This window comes from Lepisosteus platostomus, chromosome 10 (genome assembly GCF_059453375.1).
Source record: "Lepisosteus platostomus isolate fLepPlt1 chromosome 10, fLepPlt1.hap1, whole genome shotgun sequence".
In the NCBI taxonomy this organism is placed as follows: Eukaryota; Metazoa; Chordata; class Actinopteri; order Semionotiformes; family Lepisosteidae; genus Lepisosteus; species Lepisosteus platostomus.
Window position 1 is genome coordinate 6,463,749 of NC_142620.1, and position 16,780 is coordinate 6,480,528.

Sequence of the window (16,780 nt, forward strand, 5' to 3'; positions counted from 1 at the left end):
AGAACGCCCAGCCCCCGTCAGCGCCCCACGCGCCACCCTCTCGCAGTCCTGAGCTGAAGCCAGGCGCTGCGGCGGGGTTAACGGGCTTCGGCGGGGACAGAACTGACAGGGAATAACCGACCGCACAAAGGCAGGAGGAAACCTCTGAGGATCCAGGGTCTTCGGACTCACAAGAACAGATCGAGAACTAAAACTAACGGAGGCTCAGGTGTGAGCAGCAGCAGAACATACCTATCTGTCTGCAGGAAAGGGACCTCAAAGTAGCACAAGGGAAACGAAGATGTCTCCCCCCCCGTGATACTGCGCAACTCTTTTATTCCTCTATCATCTTGTTCAGTCTACACCGACATATTTCTGCACTGAAGCATTTTACCTGCCTGTAGTAACACTGCACAACTGGCTTTCTGTTAAAATACCCAGCCTTGTAAGTAAAGGCACAAGTTAAGTCGCTTTGGAGAAAAGCAACAGCCAAATCTGCCACCTTCATGATGAAATTCAAGACTTCTTTTGAGCCAGTGTACGTTCATGTTCAATTTCTAGGCGTGAAGACGAGGGCTGTAGGGAGTTGGTGCTGTAGTTTCAGGAATGGTGGGACCCGGCGCAGAGCAGACACCCACCTGAGGAGGAGCTGTTGCTGAAAAAGATGAGTCTCGGCTGCTCCGAGCCCAGAAGGTTCAGGGTTCCCTCCACGTTTAACGGCCGGATCTGCCAGCGGAGCAGAGAAACAAGCTGAGAGAGAGACGACGGCAGCAATCCGACACACGGAGCGATTAACAATCCTGACCGCAGCACTGCTTTGCATGCTATTTTTGATCCGAGCCTCCTTGATTGTATGGTATCTTGTTAACAGGGGGGAAAAAATTCAGAACAAAAAACGCAAGCAATTCACACCTGAGCTGCAAACAAGAGGTCAGGCTGACAAGCTTCACGGCAGGCCTGTGGCGTCTACACTAAAGATAGTTGAACAGAGCTTAATCTGGTTAAGCTGTATGAAATGCACATACCTTTCGTAAAGAAACCGTCTGGACCCACTCCAGAGTGTTCACATCAAAGACGTCAATCCCATAGTCGCTGTACACGGTCAGGTAAGAGGAACTGGAGCCTGGCAGAGGAAACCACAGTTGTAACGACACACTCACAACAGCTAGGCCACTGCGATTGAACACCGGAGACATACGAGCAACTGGGAGCTCATTAAGAGCTTCTACTGTTAATAACATACCAACAATGGAAAAACATTGACAAATGACCAAAACTTTCTCATTTTGAAAAAACATTTGCACTATTTTGCTCATATTTAGAGAGCCCTGCATCGTGTTGTAAATCTCTGGCCCGGATGGACAATGAGCAAATACACAGGAGATGCCAGCTCCCCAGAAGCAAAACACTGTGCCAGCTAAACATAAATAAGACAAACTGGTCTAAAAGGGTAAGAAGCTGATCTTGACTGAGAATCTGAAGTGAGAGGTACAGGTTATATAATCCTGTGCAAGGCTCAGAACCTGAAGAACAGACTGTTCTGTATCTGCACTGTGGTTTATCAATTGGGGTCAGGGGACTCCCTCGGCACAGCTCTGAACAGAACAGGAAGTCAGCTGACAGTGGAAAAGGAGGTCACCTCCATTAAGCACATGAGGGAGAACAGGTTTTCCTGTAGCGTTTAGAAACAGGTGCCAAGGCTTTAACCCTTTCTAAAGGTGAGGAAAAGATGACCTCTACCCTCTGACCGGAGCCTTTTTCATCCCCCCAGAACAGCCCCGACAATATGAACCATTTTCCTCGGCTAAGACAGCTCGTCTGTTTTGTCTTATTCTCTCGCCCCGGGGGGGGGCACGAACGGGGAGAAGGAGAGTGCAAGCCGACGTACTGCATGCCAGGGGAGTGGCCGGCCACATGAGCTCCTGCGTCCGCGACCGGCGGCCCTGCGTGTCCACGTACACGCCCAGCTGGCTGAAGCACAGGAGGGCCTCGCCCGAGCCGACCTCCAGGGCGTGCAGGGCGTCCAGCGGCTGCTGGCTGAGGAAGGACAGCGAGGGGTCGGAGGGGCTGACCAGGCCGACGGGGGGCGCCTCCCCCTGCACGCTGAGCAAGGAGAAACCGGAGGGGTAGCCCACACACAGCCGCTCCCAGAGCTGGCCCAGCCACTGCACCACGCCGGGAGCCTGCACCTCCCACACCCTCTTGTGGTAGGGCTTGGTCCTGTAGATCTCGTAGCACAACACCTGGCGCTTCACCGCCACCAGCAGGCAGGGGGGGCCGCCCTGGCGCAGGATGCCCGTGGTCAGCGCCTGGCAGCCCTTGGTCTCGGGCAGCTTGATGTCGAAGTTGGTCTCGGCTCCGTCCAGCGCAGCCCAAGGGTGCAGATGCACGTGCCGGTTGCGCCCGCAGAGCAGCACCACGATCTTCTCTTTGGGGATGAGCTCGATCTGATGCACCTTCTTGCAGTCCGCGGCCCGCACAATCACTGCCAAACAAAGGTCGCGGTGAATCCAAACAGCTCCCGCAGGATCCGAGACACCCAGGGCCAACTCTCACCATTCAGCCATCATGCATCTTTCTTATATTGCAGGCGATTTTGTTAAAAGAACATTTGACTGTAATACACAAATACTATTAGTATCACTGTAAAGACACACGCAATTGACACAAGACAATACAGTGTTTTGACTTTTTGATATTACACAGTCTCCTGGACATTAATAATGTCAACCACAGGGAGGTGACAAAAAAAAATCAGGTTTAGACTAAATCACTCATGTAAATCAGACGCTAGGTGGCGCTCTTACCATCTCGAGTGACTTCCACCACGTACAGCCCCTCCTCCGTGCCCAGTGCAATGCGCTCGCGGTCTGAGGGGGAGACAGGGAAGCCTGCAGTGAGCAACACAGCTCCACACTGCCTTCTGAAAACCGGCTTTTTTTTAGCAAAAGTGGTTTTTACCCAAGATTACGAACTTAAAACTTCACGTGCTTATCTCGTGTGCGTCAGTGCCTGCCTCATGCTTTTGTGGAGCCAGAAATAACAAGCTAGCCTTCCAAACCTTCCATCACCTACAAATGGAAAACCTGGTAAATTATAGCAGAATCTGGGTATCTGGGTCATTTATGTCTTGTTTTCAGTTCCTGCGGGGCAGGACCGTGGATTTTATCCCTGAACGATCCCGCTCCTCCTACAAGAGGCCAGTTTCCTCTGCACGAACCAGGGCTATACACCACTTGCAAGTATTTACTGATCTAGGGTTTCAAAGCCAGATTCAACCTCCTCCAGGCTTGGCACAGGCAGCAGGCCTGAACTCCAAGTCTCTCCTGGGTTCCAGATTTCACATCATTTGGAAACATTCACTTAATTAACTGATGCCGGGAATACATCAGCAGGCAGTGCGGCGCTCCGAGCCAGTCCCAGTGATATGCGATCACATTAGCGGAATGCCATAATTCCAGGCACATGGCCATTTCATTAGCACCGCCCGGGCCCCAGCGCTACTGCAGAGGGGTCAGCGGAGGTCATGGGGAGGGAGCGGGTATCGGACATCTCCAGGACAACCGCAGTTACCTTCTTGGCCGTGTCGAGCACCAGTCAAGCAAAGAAGGACAGTTACATAAAGGAAAAAGTAACACTATTGACTCCATCGTGGGGTCGGATAGAATCGAACGTAAGCCAAGCTGACTGCACTGCTCCTCAGGAGCCAGCTCACGTCTGGGAAAGATGAATGGGCACCAGTCCAGTATGTGAACCAAAAAAAAAAAGTCAGCTTGACTTTGAACTTGGATGTAAATATGAGAGACAACAGCTTTCCAGTTGCTCCCCTCCGACCTTGTTAAATGAAACCGCACATTCTCCGAAGGGCTTCCAGGTTTATCTCCTCCCTCTCCTTGGGAAAGTGATTCTTCTTGTTGTGTCTTGCTTGCTGCCTGACTGCCAGAGGATTACTAACGTAACGGAAGTACCTTCAGTCAATTTGCTCAGGAAATTCTGCTGAGCAGTAAGTGCGTTTTTGAGGAGGCTCATCTCTGACGGGGGGGTGGGGGGTGGGACAAGAACAGCAAACAGCAGCTGCCGAAACGTAACACTCTCCCATCTCTCTGGACCAAAGCTGGAGGTAGCAATGACAGACTCGGAGGTCTCTCTCAAAACGTATAAAGCCCTTCAGCATCACCTGGCACACTGGGAAGAAGTGCAAGCATGGATCACGGAATTCCTGGCCCTGACAGGAATATCTAGGCAACTGGTTTAAAGCATCCCTCTCTGGCCAATTCTGTACTTTGCATCACGTTCACAAAAGCTAGCTTTCCTAATGCCCGAGATGTCTGGGGCCGCGGGCTACATCTCTGGCAGCAGTCCTCATCTCTCGTTATGAGCTGCAGGAAAGAGGTGGAGCAGGCAAAAACGACAGACCGGGACCCGGCGCGCGATTTACTTCATGCGCTTATTCAGCGACCTCATCACGGAGCTGGGCTGCAGCAAAGACCTGCGGCGGACCTGCACCCGAAGGATCGGGACTTCTCACCTATGATAGCAGCAGACAGGGTGGACTTGATGGCGGGCAGCGTGCTGTCGTAGGCCTCCTGCAGCACGTGCACCACCCGGTTCTTCAGCCTGTTCTTGTTCAGGATGCTCTGGAGACCCTCCAGGATGCCGACCCACTTCCTCTTCTCCGTCTCGCTCTCGGCCAGGATCAGGAGGGAGCAGGTGCGAGGCGGGGAGCTCAGCAGGGAGGAGGTGACCTGGGGGGGGCAGTGGGAGGGAGGGATGGACAAGCCGGTCATCAGGAGCATGAGTCCCAGGCAGCGCAGGACCACCACACTGAACAGCCCCCCCGTGACCACAAAACCCCCCTGTTTCAGCAGGTACATAAGCTGAAACAGCCTGGGCCAGATGGCTGAATATCAGCTTGATCTGAACTTCTTATACAATAGAAAACTGCTCACAATCCCTTTTCAAAAAAGCACATACAAAAGAAGAGGCAAAAAAAAAAAACAGAGCAAAGGTTTATTCACTTAATTGTAACAATGCCCACAGGAAAGTGAAAAGGGGCTGGTGTAAAAGCAGCCTACCCTAAAGATGCAGGGTACATCCTTCCGGGTTGCATGAATCACGTCAGAGGCCAGGACAGAGCTCACAGAAAACTCTTCATCTCTGAAAAACCCAGTAACAAAAAAATACTTTTAAGGCACCTCAAACCTGAATACTTTCACAGGGAAGTCAAACGGTTTTTCTACACTCACTCTGAGCTCTGGGATGTTTCCTTAAGTCTGCCATACTCTTGCCACCACGATTTAATGCAGTGCATGCAATCTACCCAGCCTTCAACTTCATTGACTCCTGATGTTCATGGTTTTTTAAGGCATCAGCACACCACGAACAATCTCAACTATGTATTTTAGGTATACCAATTTTCGCTATGTTCAGCCTCATAGTTTCATCGTGTAAGTTATTCAAGCAGTTTGGCATAACAAGGCCTGCTGAAACTCACACCTCTTCGATGTTTGTTTATAAAGAAACAAATGGGGACCTGCTGGAGTAGTTACTTTCGACACATTGCAACACCTTGCAGGCTTTTAACATCAGGTTAGCTCAGGTGTATGCAGCTGCTTTGCATGTGACCTCTGACCTCAGATCGAGCACTTGGCTAGCGACCACGCCCGGCTGCGTGGACTTCCCCTCGGGCACGTCGTACAGGAACAGCTTGCAGTCACAGACCACGGCGTATGCCCGCTGCCAGCCTTTCTTCACGCCTGTTGGCTTGGGGATCTGAAGGAGGAGAGCATAACCACATGACCTGAGGGCACACGCCCACATAGCCACACCCCCTCCCGCATAGCCACGCCCCTCCCGCAAACATCTGCACAGTCACACCCCCTCCCGCATAGCCACGCCCCCTCCCGCAAACATCTGCACAGTCACACCCCCTCCCGCATAGCCACGCCCCCTCCCGCAAACACCTGCACAGTCACGCCCCCTCCCGCATAGCCACGCCCCCTCCCGCAAACATCTGCACAGTCACACCCCCTCCCGCATAGCCACGCCCCCTCCCGCAAACATCTGCACAGTCACACCCCCTCCCGCATAGCCACGCCCCCTCCCGCAAACACCTGCACAGTCACACCCCCTCCCGCATAGCCACGCCCCCTCCCGCGCCACCACACACCTGCGCAGACACGCCCCCTCCCGCGCCACCACACACACCTGCGCAGACACGCCCCCTCCCGCACCACCACACACACCTGCGCAGACACGCCCCCTCCCGTACACACCTGCATGGGCACGCCCAATCCTGCACCACCAAACAAACCCGCACCGACACACCCACCCACGCATGAACTCAGCCAACTCCCTCCTGCACAAACACACACACCCGCACTTGCAGATTTTAATTCACACTCCTGGGCAATCGCACACAGCCGCACTGATTTTCGTAAAACAGATATGCCCATAGACAAAAAATAGAGATCATATGGTCGCAAAGTGATAGATAATAAGAAATCATGTTTAACACATAAATATATAAAAAAAAGATATAAAATATATAGAAAAGAAAGAAAAAAAGTTTTTGAAAGACAGAAACATCCAACAGCGGCAGACATTACAGTCAGTTAAAACAATTATTAGCTTGGTATCCTGTGTCACAAACAAACAGTTTGCCTGTTCAATACTGAATCACAAGACCACAGAAAATAGTTTCCGAGGCCATAATCACCTCATTTCCATCAAAGTTTCTGACAAGACTATATCCGATCAACGGCACAAAACTGACAAGCTCTGCTACTGGAAACGGATGTTTGTAACATTACTGGATTACGGTTTCAAAAATGATATCTTGAGATAAGAATCTCAAATGCTTTGCACAGGGAAAAAGGGAAACTTCACTTAAAGAAGATGAGAATGAAGGAAAGGCAAGTGATATGACATTTAATCTACTGTGCATATCAAAATAAACACTAAAAACAGCCGGCTGAAAGGATTAAAAGAATAAAAGCATTGAAAAACAGACATGCCTTACCTTTAGAAAATGACCTAAAAATCTGGATATCTTTCACAATTTCCCTACCATTCTAAGAACACCAAATAAAAAAGTACTTCGTTCAGGAAAAGAAAATCCGAAACGTCGGATGTGAGAAAGCCGCCACAGTAGGGCTGCAGGGCGCTTGGCCTCACCCTGACAAAGCCTTTGTACGCCGTGCCGATGCCCCTCTGCACATCGATGCCCAGCGGTCTCTTGGCCTGCTCCGGGGGGATGGGGCACACCTGGGGGGCGTGGTCCTTGCAGGTCACGTGGCAGATGAAGGAGCAGACTGAGGTGTGAGGGAGGGAACACGAGACAGTGGGCTCTCAGAGGACGGCACTCATCGGGAGAGAAAGCACGAGGAACGTCTGCCTGTGAGTCTGTCAGAGATCTGTGTACTAATGTGATGGGCTTATGCAACCCAGAACACCTTTTCTGAGAGTCTGACCATTTTCCAGGGACAACTAGACATGGATAATGAACAGTCTCTGTAGCACCAGGAGTTCTTCTACTTCCCTTTTTCTAAATGACTTTTAATGCAATTGCAAACTGAGTATATTCACTTCCAGCATGGGGTACAAGAACAGAGAGAACACGCACTTGGTCCACACTCCCACCACCCTTTGTGTAAAGTAACACCTCCTTTCCCTCATTTCCAGGGCACAGCACCGGGGTTGGCTACTCACCCTCACAGGCGTAGCCCTGGCGGATCAGTCCGACCATCAGGGAGGTGCAGTGCGTGCACTGCGCGGGGCTGGAGAAGGTTTTGATGCTGAGCTGATGAGCCTTAGGCTGGGAGACAACAGAGTGACCTTCACACACATGGTCTACACCGGCGGCAACACTCTCCTCTAGGCACTGAGGAGCACACAGCTCCTAACGAATCTCTACACAACTGCTACAGTTTGTAAGCGGAGGGGAACAGGTAATTAAAGCTCTCTTAAGAGGAAGCCGAGTTTCCACAGAAATTTGTTCAGCGGGCCTGTGCCGGGTGGGAAGAAACCTCACACCTCCTCACTCCACATTATCCGGTCTTGCATGACCACTTGCATGACCACTTGCATGACCACTTGCATGACACGGGACAGGCTAACTGAGGGACACTGTAACAACTGCCGCAGCACAGTACTAGAAGAAGGGACCTTGGGTGCCGTCAGGTGTGATGACTGGTACGCCGGAGAAGTAGCAGCTGGAGCAGCCGGCTGGGGCTTCGCTGGCTCCTGGGAGAGAGAACACAGAAGGAGCGCTTTAAACCAGGCGGGCAGAGGCACAGAGGGACGGGGCTCAATGCCACAGGCTGGGAGCTCATCAGCTCCCAAACCGACAAAACAATGACACGGATTTAGAACCGAGCAAGTGAATTTTGTGCAGGCACTGCGGGTGCTAACGGATTAACGCGTTCCTGCCGACCGACTACACTGAATTTCGCCCACTGCAGTCTCCCAGGGCAGGGCGACGGATACTTACATCTTGTTCTGCCGCCAGAGCAGGCGAAGAGGAGGCATCGGCTTTCTGGAGCGTGGTGTCGAGCTCACCGACAGAGCTGGTCTGCAGAAGCAAGGCGGGCACAAGTCAGCACAGTCCCGATTAAGGGCCGCTTTCTTAAAGGACTCCAGCTAATCAGTACTGTTACCAGGCTGAGTCCATGCAATTTTCCACTCTTTACTTCCTCCCCCCATAAGTAAAATAAAAAAAACGACAGCCTCTCGGTTTAGAATTAGATTTCTTTCAGAAAGCGGAACCAGATCTAATCTGAGGTTGAGCAGTGCCTGATGAGAGCTCATTAAAGGGGGCAGGCAGTACTTGCAGAAGGATGAATGAGATTGCTGATCCATTATGTCATTGGAAGCGCAGCCACATTACAGAACTACACCACAGCTACACGCGTGATTGCGCCCCCTAGTGTTATTTGTTGTAACTGCTCGAACCTCCTCACTGTCCTTTACTGGCTTGGGCTTTGCCTTCCTGCCTGGAACTGCTGTTGCACCACTGAGCAAGGTGCCTCACTTAGGATTGCGTCTGTAAATTGAGCTCTGAAACTGGGTCCAAGTTGCTTTGGGCAAAATGTGACAGCCAGACACGCTAATAATTACTATTCGTTTTTTCGTGCTTCTGATAAAAATGCAATCCTGTGCAGAATCATTAGAAAACACTTGTGAACAAACTGTGAGGACCAGGCAGCCTTGTTGTGATCTGTGCCTCGAAATCACTACTGTCCAATTCCAGGCAGTGAGCTACTGATCACATGAACAAGGCCAGCTCAACAATACAGAAGGATAGTACTGAAACAGTACTTTGAAGCAGAATTCAGAGACTTAAACCTTTTATCAAACATATACTGTGGGATTAGGGGGCAGCCTATGGAAATCCCGTTTCCCTAGTACAGAACAACTGTTCCAGATGTCTGCAAGCTGGTGAGATCCACGCCAGTCTGCCGCTTCTTTTACCAGCAGGGGGCGCTATTACCCACTTTCTGTTGTTCTTCACACGGTTCAGGGCTAGGAAAAGCTTAAAACACAGTAAACAAAGACAGAACCACAAGGGCAGATACAACACCTTGAGCAAATTTGAGAAAGTTAAGAAGTCTTACAGGGTCTAACAGGTTACAGGGGAGATTCAGGTGATCTCATTAAGACCAAACTAAGCCAATAATAATGTTTGCTTTGACAGTGAGACTCTTACTGGCAGTCATGCTGACCGCTGAGAACAGAACTCCGTTGTAGAAAAGCATGTTTTGCAGCGAATGTAAATACAACTCAATAAGAACGATGCAAACAACAGACTTTGCTCCTTGCAATTTCCATTAAAAAGGGGATTAGTCAATTCAATTTATTTAATCGCTTCAGATTTAACACAAATGGAAATTTAGTGAATCTTGTTGCTTACTGGAAATCTCACTATTTCATAAAAGGAACAAATAAGTAGAATAGAAGGTCCAACTGATGGCGGATTTTGCACACAAAAAAGACTGTCCATCAGCGAATGGGAAAGAGGTGCACCAGTTTCAGCTTTATTCCTACGGGGTCTTTTTCAGATCTACAGTACGAAGTGCGTACTACATTGGACAGCAGGTCAGCGGTAATAACCAGTACTTACGTCGTTTTAATCCACTGTCACGACAAATAAAGTATTGCTTGGCAGAGTCATCTTCATTTATTAAGGGTTAATGTTCAGAAAATGTGCAATGGCAGATGTCCGGGTCACTAATTCAGAAGCACATCCTACACATTAAATTGCTAATGGTTAGGAGCTAAGAGCTACAGGAGCAGTTTACGAGGGATAGCAGAGTGGGGAGCAGTCAGTGGGTTATACTGTAAGGCACTCAGACTACAGCACAGGGTAGGAAGGTTACGGCAGGGAAAAGCTCTTTCCAGCCAACTTACTTCATCCCAAAACGCTAGCAGAGAGGACGCAGACGAGGAAGAGACAGAGTCCTTTTTTGTTTTTGGTAACAGATGTGAGGGACAGAAAATAAAATCATGTCGTTTTACTTTTTCAGCATTTGGAATCAGATCTCTACAGCAGTGGGAAGGGGATTGGGTGTGTGGAGGTTCAATGTGAAAAAGCTACATTAGTCTCCCTTTCTTCCTCTCCAAGAGAAAAAACCTCTCCCGATGATCTCAGGTGGGATCAGGTGGACATGTGGCACATGACTCACAATTCAATCACAAGCCAAGGCCATCTGCAGCTCCAGAGGGCCACACTGATGATGCCCTACCTTCATGCTGCTGACGCCTCCGACAGACGTGTTTGCTTTTAGAAATTTGAGGGGCTGGGATCAGTCTCTCTTCAGGCGCAGACAAACAGGAGCTTGTTGCATTCCAGGGCAGCACATTGTAACTTTAGAAGCGACTGATCTGAATTTGCCTTGATCTAGCAGACAAAGAGCCACATGTCCACCCAACCGAAGCAGCGCATGTGAACAGCTTGTAGATCATGAAACACAGGCTACTGACTGACTGACAGGGATCACAAAAATCTGAGAGCTTAGCCCTGTATTTATAGTACTGAGTATACATCAGATGGCACAGCAGCCTAGTGCAGGTCCAGCTCAATGAAATCCTACTTGTTAAAAGCATAAAACCACCTTAGGACTATCTTGTCCATATATATGCTCTTGTGAGAGGATCTGTAGATGCACTGTGTGCAAAACAGTTATGGCTGCTGCAATGGCTCAGTGATGACTCAAGAAAACAAATGGGGGAAAAAGCAGGAAAAGATTTAACTGAGGATGCAGTGTTTCCCAGTTTTTCCCCCAAAGAAAGCTGTGTTTGTTTGAAGTGTCTGATATGAATAGGTGGTTGGATAGAGTAGATCAGAGCAGCTGATTATCAAGCTCCTGATACAACTTGCACAAACAAAAGCCTTTGATGTCTCCCTTAACTGATCATGTACAAGGGACCTCATGCGTTTCTGCCTGGGTTGCAGGCACTACTCTAAAAGCCTGGGCCTATGCAGGATTTCTCAATGTGCACGCTTTAAACAAGGAACAAATTAAGATCAGCCTCATCAAGATAAAAGCAAAGAAGTGAATCCAAACAAAGCAAGAAAAAAACAGATAAGACTCACTCTAAATGTTAAGTCCTGGGCAAATGGTGAGGTGTTGAAGTATTCAAAAATAGATTCCTGGAAGTCAGGAAGTTTTAAGCCTAAAGGAATGAGAAGAAAAGCAGAGAAAAGGTTATTTGTGGTTTTGCATTACTAATTAAATACGTTTTACTCATCTGCACCAGATAACAAATGACTGCGATTCAGGAAGCAGCCTGGGGAGGCCTTTGAACCTATGAAGTGTTAGCAACTAAACAGAGCTGAATCTTTCCAGGGATGTTACAAGAGCTGCCCAGCTCGTGAAAGACATTCAGTGCTTGTTACCTTTGTCCGAGCGCGACCTGCTCTCTTCCAGGTCTCTCTTCATGTTGTCTACCTGCTCCGCCATCTCGCGATTCTTGACCTCGGACTCCTTCAGTTTGCTGTGACAGAAAAGGAGCTCAGGGTGGGAAGGGGCGACTGACGGCCTGTGCAGCAGGGCCGCAGGCGGACAGACGCGCCCGGTCATTGACATGTGACGCGTGACTTCATCTAAGAGACTGAAAGCCTCTCTTCGCTTGGCCACGTAACGCGACTGGGAGAAGAGATCCTGGTTGGATCTCTTAGTGGAGAGACTAAGCCAAAAGGGTCCAGTTTGTGGAACTAAAAAAAAAAACTGTGCAAAACACCCGGGGGAGACTCTGAAATGTTTATGACGCCGTGCACATTAAAAAGTGGGAGCCAGATGAAATTATCGAGAGAGAGGGAAAACTGGCACAAACACAAACGCTGAAGCGGTGTTAAAAAAAAAGGCACGGCTCCTCGACACCGCTGTGTTTCCGGGTCTGCTGGAGATGTTTCCACGAGAAGCCCGTGGAGGTGAAAGAGCGAGACGGCAGAGCCGCTGACCTCTCCAGGGAGATGTTGGCCGCCTTCACTTTGCGCAGCTCCTCCTGGACCAGCTGTTTGGCCCGGATCTCGGCGTCCAGGGCCGACTGCAGCTCCAGCCTCGCGGACATGTCCAGCTTCTGGCTTCGCCGCACCTTCCACAGGGGGTCCTGGGGGGGGAGAGGGAGAGGATCAGGGATCTCGATCGGCACGCTGGGCAGGAACAACCAGGCCCGCGTCCCGAGAGGACGTGACGCAGCGCAGCGCAGCGCAGCGGGGCACGTTCAGTGCACACGCCGGGGATCACTGCGCCTTTCAGAAAGCAAGCCAATGCTTTTGCACTCAGGGCACAGATCAGCCAACATGGCGAGCTCAGGATTTCATCGTAAATTTGTTCAATTACTTTTCACTGCTTCTTCTAATCTGGGGGAAATCGGCTACTTGCCAATCATGAGGTGTTCTGGGACCTGCCTGCAAACGCTCAAGTCTTATTTATTTAATTAATTTAATAATCCCCCCCACCATCACCCCGGAGCGCAAATGGATCACAGGATTGGAAGACCCAGCTGTTCCCAGATACGTTATTAGTGGCACAAGCACCGATGCACCAAGATCAAAACATTCAGCTGCACAGTGGAACAGGAAAATCACAGGGGTGGAAGACGACAGGAGAGAATTTGCATCAAGATTTGATCAAATCATATTCAAAGCCATTACAAATCAGGGCGGCGTCATCTTAATCTGATCAGGTCCGCTGGCAACACATGTGCACTGCCTAAAACATGAGGATCAGAAGCTGTTGGGCCTCTACCTACATACTGTACCTATAGGCTGGACATGATGTGGAAAGGTTTCGACAAGGTTGAGAAATATTGGGAGTTATAAAGTCCATCATTTGTGGGAGTACTGAATAAGTCTAACTTGTTGAAGGCTATACCCAGGTTTCTTCCAAGACACAACTGGATGAGATCTTCAGATCAATTATCCACTAATTACCAAACAGGCCGGCACTGGTGAAACGATCGAAATCGGAAAACAAGTAAAAAAAAATCCTACGGAGATGAAGACGACAGATTTCTGTGAATTGTGATTGTGAATTCTTTTTATTATATTTTGCTCATTTCATTCAGACCCTTTATCTCCTCAAAAGAAGCTGCCCCAGTTCAAAGTGAGCGCCCTGGTGCTCCGGAATCCAGGAAGAACTGTCCTTATCTTCAACAAACAGCAGAGAAAGGCAAAAGCTGAGGTTTCCTTTGGCTGGAGGTGGAGGACAGGTGGAGACTGGTAGTTTTGGACATGCCTTTTGACTTGCAGAGCTGTGCTGCACTGTGGGGCTTCTCCCATGACCAGGAAGAGCTAGCACTTTATTGGTAAAACAAACGGCAAACCACACTGCAACAGCATAGATTTCTTTTCATCACTGGCACATTCCTTTTATTATTTCATCATGTGAGACCAAAGGTCCATCATAAACCTCCTCTTTCCCTTTTCACGTCTATCATTTCAACTAAGACTAGCACTCTCATTCTACTTCAGCTTGATTTTTTTCACGGACGAAAAGCTAAACCATCTGCAAAAAAGTCAATGGGGAAAAGAAGCCAAAATGACTTGGCCTCCAAAAGTCAGATTTGGGAAGTTTTCAACATGCAGTTTTTGGTTTTCTGGAGTTTTACGAAGGAGTCTCATGCTCTGGAACAGGATTTCCCTTCTCCTTCTTTAACCTAACCACGGCTATCAGCAGAGAACCGCAGAGAGATCAAAATATTCTGTCGAAACAGCCGTTCATATTGACCAAATAGCCCCGTACTGAGAAAACACAATTTATTGTTGTGGGGCGTCTACTCAGAAGGATAGATCGGATCAGGCTTTTGAGTTAGAAAAACAAACCGCCGAAACGAGGAACCGACGGCTGATCCCGGAAGCATCCGTGGTGGTACCTGTTGTGCACAAAGCTGTGGCTTCTCACCAAAGAACGAGCGTTTGGTGCTGCATGGTAAACAGATGGCGGGCTGTCACCTGCCCAGAATGAGCACAGCGGGGCCCTGATGAAAGATGTGACGAGGTGTGACTGGCGCGGTGTGCCAGCCCACTGACCCGGTCCACGGCCTCTTGCTCAGCGCGTGCCAGCTCAGTGCCCTTGCGGCCGGGGGGTTCACACTCGGGGTTGTCGCAACAGGCGGTTGATTTGTCTCAACAGCCCTCACCCGCCGGCACGAATGAAGTCAGGGAAGAAGCGAATCATCTCTTTCGGGCACCGCCCAGCCCCAGAAAGGAATCGCCCGAGGCCGCGTGATCAAAATGATTTCAGAGAGAGGAGCACCAAGCAGAGCACCACAAAAAGCACGCGCTAATGCGTCTAGGAGCGGCAGAGATTTTATTCCGGCCCCTTTCCGCGCGGCTGGAAAACGAAAGATCACCCCGGGCCGGACTGATTCGAGAAGTCGAGCCCAGGTGCCCGCGCACACTCACCAGCTTCTCGCCTACGTGCGGCGCCACAGACCTCTGAAACGGACTGTTTACGGCCCAGCCCTGCTGCAGTGGCAAGACAACACTGCATCATTGTACAGTTGGGAGAAACAAGAGCACAGGGGGCGGTGGGGGGTCACCGAAGGCAGTGTTCCCTATGGACGGTCACTCGAGCTCACAGCCGGCGAGAGATGGGGACCAGCGGAATTAAGGGACACAAGCAGGCGGAATCCCTGCGCGGTTCCGGAGCTCTGAGGCTTGGTTCCAGAACGCCCCTCCATTCTCTGCGTTATGGAAATTCATGCCATTTTAAGTAGTAAAAAAGTAAAAGTTAGTAAAAACAAAATGAGCGGGCTTTGATGAGATTGTCAATACCACGCCACAACATCATGGGAATTTTCAAAGTCAGATTTGAGAGTCTCGTAGCAACACTCAGAGACCTAATGGAAGGTGGAGGGGGGGAACAAAAAGGAAATGTATTTCACTTTTTGCTGTGGAGTGCCTCTTATGAAAACTGGCCAATCTCGCAACATGTCAGCTCCGTTCCAGAGCGAGCAGGAGCTGTATCGCTGACCGCAACCCCAAGTGATCAGTCACTAGCACAGCTTCGAGCTGCACTGCCTGCAAACGCTACCCGCTCCTCAGTCTCTAGTGCAGGGAGTTGTTTGGTTTCTTTTCTTTTTTTATTGGCGCTTCACATCTTCGAAGCGTACTGCAGCTTCAGGGCTTGGTTCAAGGAAGAAAGAAAACCATTTCAAAGAAAGCGACGACATAGGCAGTGGTGGCTCTTTCATTCCTGTGCTCGCAGGCTGAGCTCACTTCTGGCACGAGCTACAGGGGAAACGCAGGGAAGAGAAAGGCAAGGCAAGACAAGACAAGACAAGGCTGGCTTACCAGGGGTCGAGATCCCAGGCTGGAGTTCCGGAGCGACTCCAGTTCCTCCGTCATCTTGGAGGCCAGCGCCTGCAGGTAACCCCTGGCGTCCTTCTCGTCGCTGACCCTGTGTGGGGGTGGGGGCATCACATGCACAGGAGTCACACAGCAAGCCCTCCGCCCAGCAGAGCACACCTTTGAAACACTGTTTTAACGAGCTGAAGGGTGCCAAGCATTTCTATCTCCTAGGGACACGGAGCTCGTTCGTGGCATGGACACAGGCTGAGCCATGCCTTGCCGTTTTAAACCCGTGAGAAAACAATCGCGATGGAGCTGGAAGCAGTACCACTGGATGATCTCCGCGATCTGCGCCTCCCAGTGAGCCACGCTCTCCTTCTTGGCCGCCAGGTCCTGCAGCTCGTCCTCCAGCTGCCTGTTCTGCGCCGTCAGCTTGTCCACGAAGGTGCAGAGCTGCAGCAGGGCGGGAGAGGCACGCGTCAGGGCGGCCGGTGGGCAGCGAGGAGACGCCCACGAAGGGACAAGAGACGCGCGCGCGGCGCTTTTTTCGCAGAACGAAAGAGCTCACCCTGTCGGTCTCGCCGGTCAGTTTCCGGTTGTCCTCTGTGAGCATGCTCTTCTCCCGCTCGTGCTTCTCCTTCAGCGCCCCCAGGGCCTCCTCCATCTCGCTTTGTCTGGGCGTGGACAACACGAGAGCTGTCACACACATGTTCACTTGCAGCTCCTGACTCAACAGCCTAGCCAGCAGTACAGCAGCGAACGCGATGGGGAGAGAAATCTGCACTGTCTGCGGCTGGACACCTGCTCAACGGGTGTGTAAACTCAGTCACAGCTCAAGGAAGGGAAAGGGAAGATCTCACGGTCATCCCACTGCGGGGAACTGTGTGAGAGGAAGTCACTGGTGACACGCGATCGTACGCGTTATTGTGTGGCAAGTGAATTAAAAAAAAAAGGACACTTGTGGGGCAAATCACCGTGCAACAGGAGTTTTAAACACCACCTGTA

At 50.4% G+C, this 16,780-nt stretch overlaps 1 protein-coding gene across 6 annotated transcripts in view; it reads right to left on the minus strand.

Annotated features, from left to right (window-relative positions):
• Positions 1–16,780, minus strand: part of cdc42bpb (CDC42 binding protein kinase beta (DMPK-like)) — a 72,248-nt gene that overhangs the window by 5,550 nt on the left and 49,918 nt on the right. For 2 of the 6 annotated variants that reach the window (XM_088647698.1, XM_088647702.1), the window contains exons 16-34: positions 16,344–16,449; positions 16,104–16,228; positions 15,779–15,884; positions 14,888–14,950; positions 12,440–12,588; positions 11,876–11,973; positions 11,573–11,652; positions 10,387–10,437; positions 8,471–8,551; positions 8,146–8,223; positions 7,690–7,795; positions 7,156–7,292; positions 5,612–5,751; positions 5,055–5,136; positions 4,508–4,724; positions 2,787–2,849; positions 1,868–2,464; positions 1,005–1,102; positions 618–705 (exon numbers count right to left, since the gene is read on the minus strand). In XM_088647698.1, the coding sequence (XP_088503824.1) occupies positions 618–705; positions 1,005–1,102; positions 1,868–2,464; positions 2,787–2,849; positions 4,508–4,724; positions 5,055–5,136; positions 5,612–5,751; positions 7,156–7,292; positions 7,690–7,795; positions 8,146–8,223; positions 8,471–8,551; positions 10,387–10,437; positions 11,573–11,652; positions 11,876–11,973; positions 12,440–12,588; positions 14,888–14,950; positions 15,779–15,884; positions 16,104–16,228; positions 16,344–16,449 (2,465 nt within the window). The remainder of the gene's footprint in view (positions 1–617; positions 706–1,004; positions 1,103–1,867; positions 2,465–2,786; positions 2,850–4,507; positions 4,725–5,054; positions 5,137–5,611; positions 5,752–7,155; positions 7,293–7,689; positions 7,796–8,145; positions 8,224–8,470; positions 8,552–10,386; positions 10,438–11,572; positions 11,653–11,875; positions 11,974–12,439; positions 12,589–14,887; positions 14,951–15,778; positions 15,885–16,103; positions 16,229–16,343; positions 16,450–16,780) is intronic. The other 4 variants (XM_088647701.1, XM_088647703.1, XM_088647700.1 and 1 more) reach the window with 3 other exon arrangements.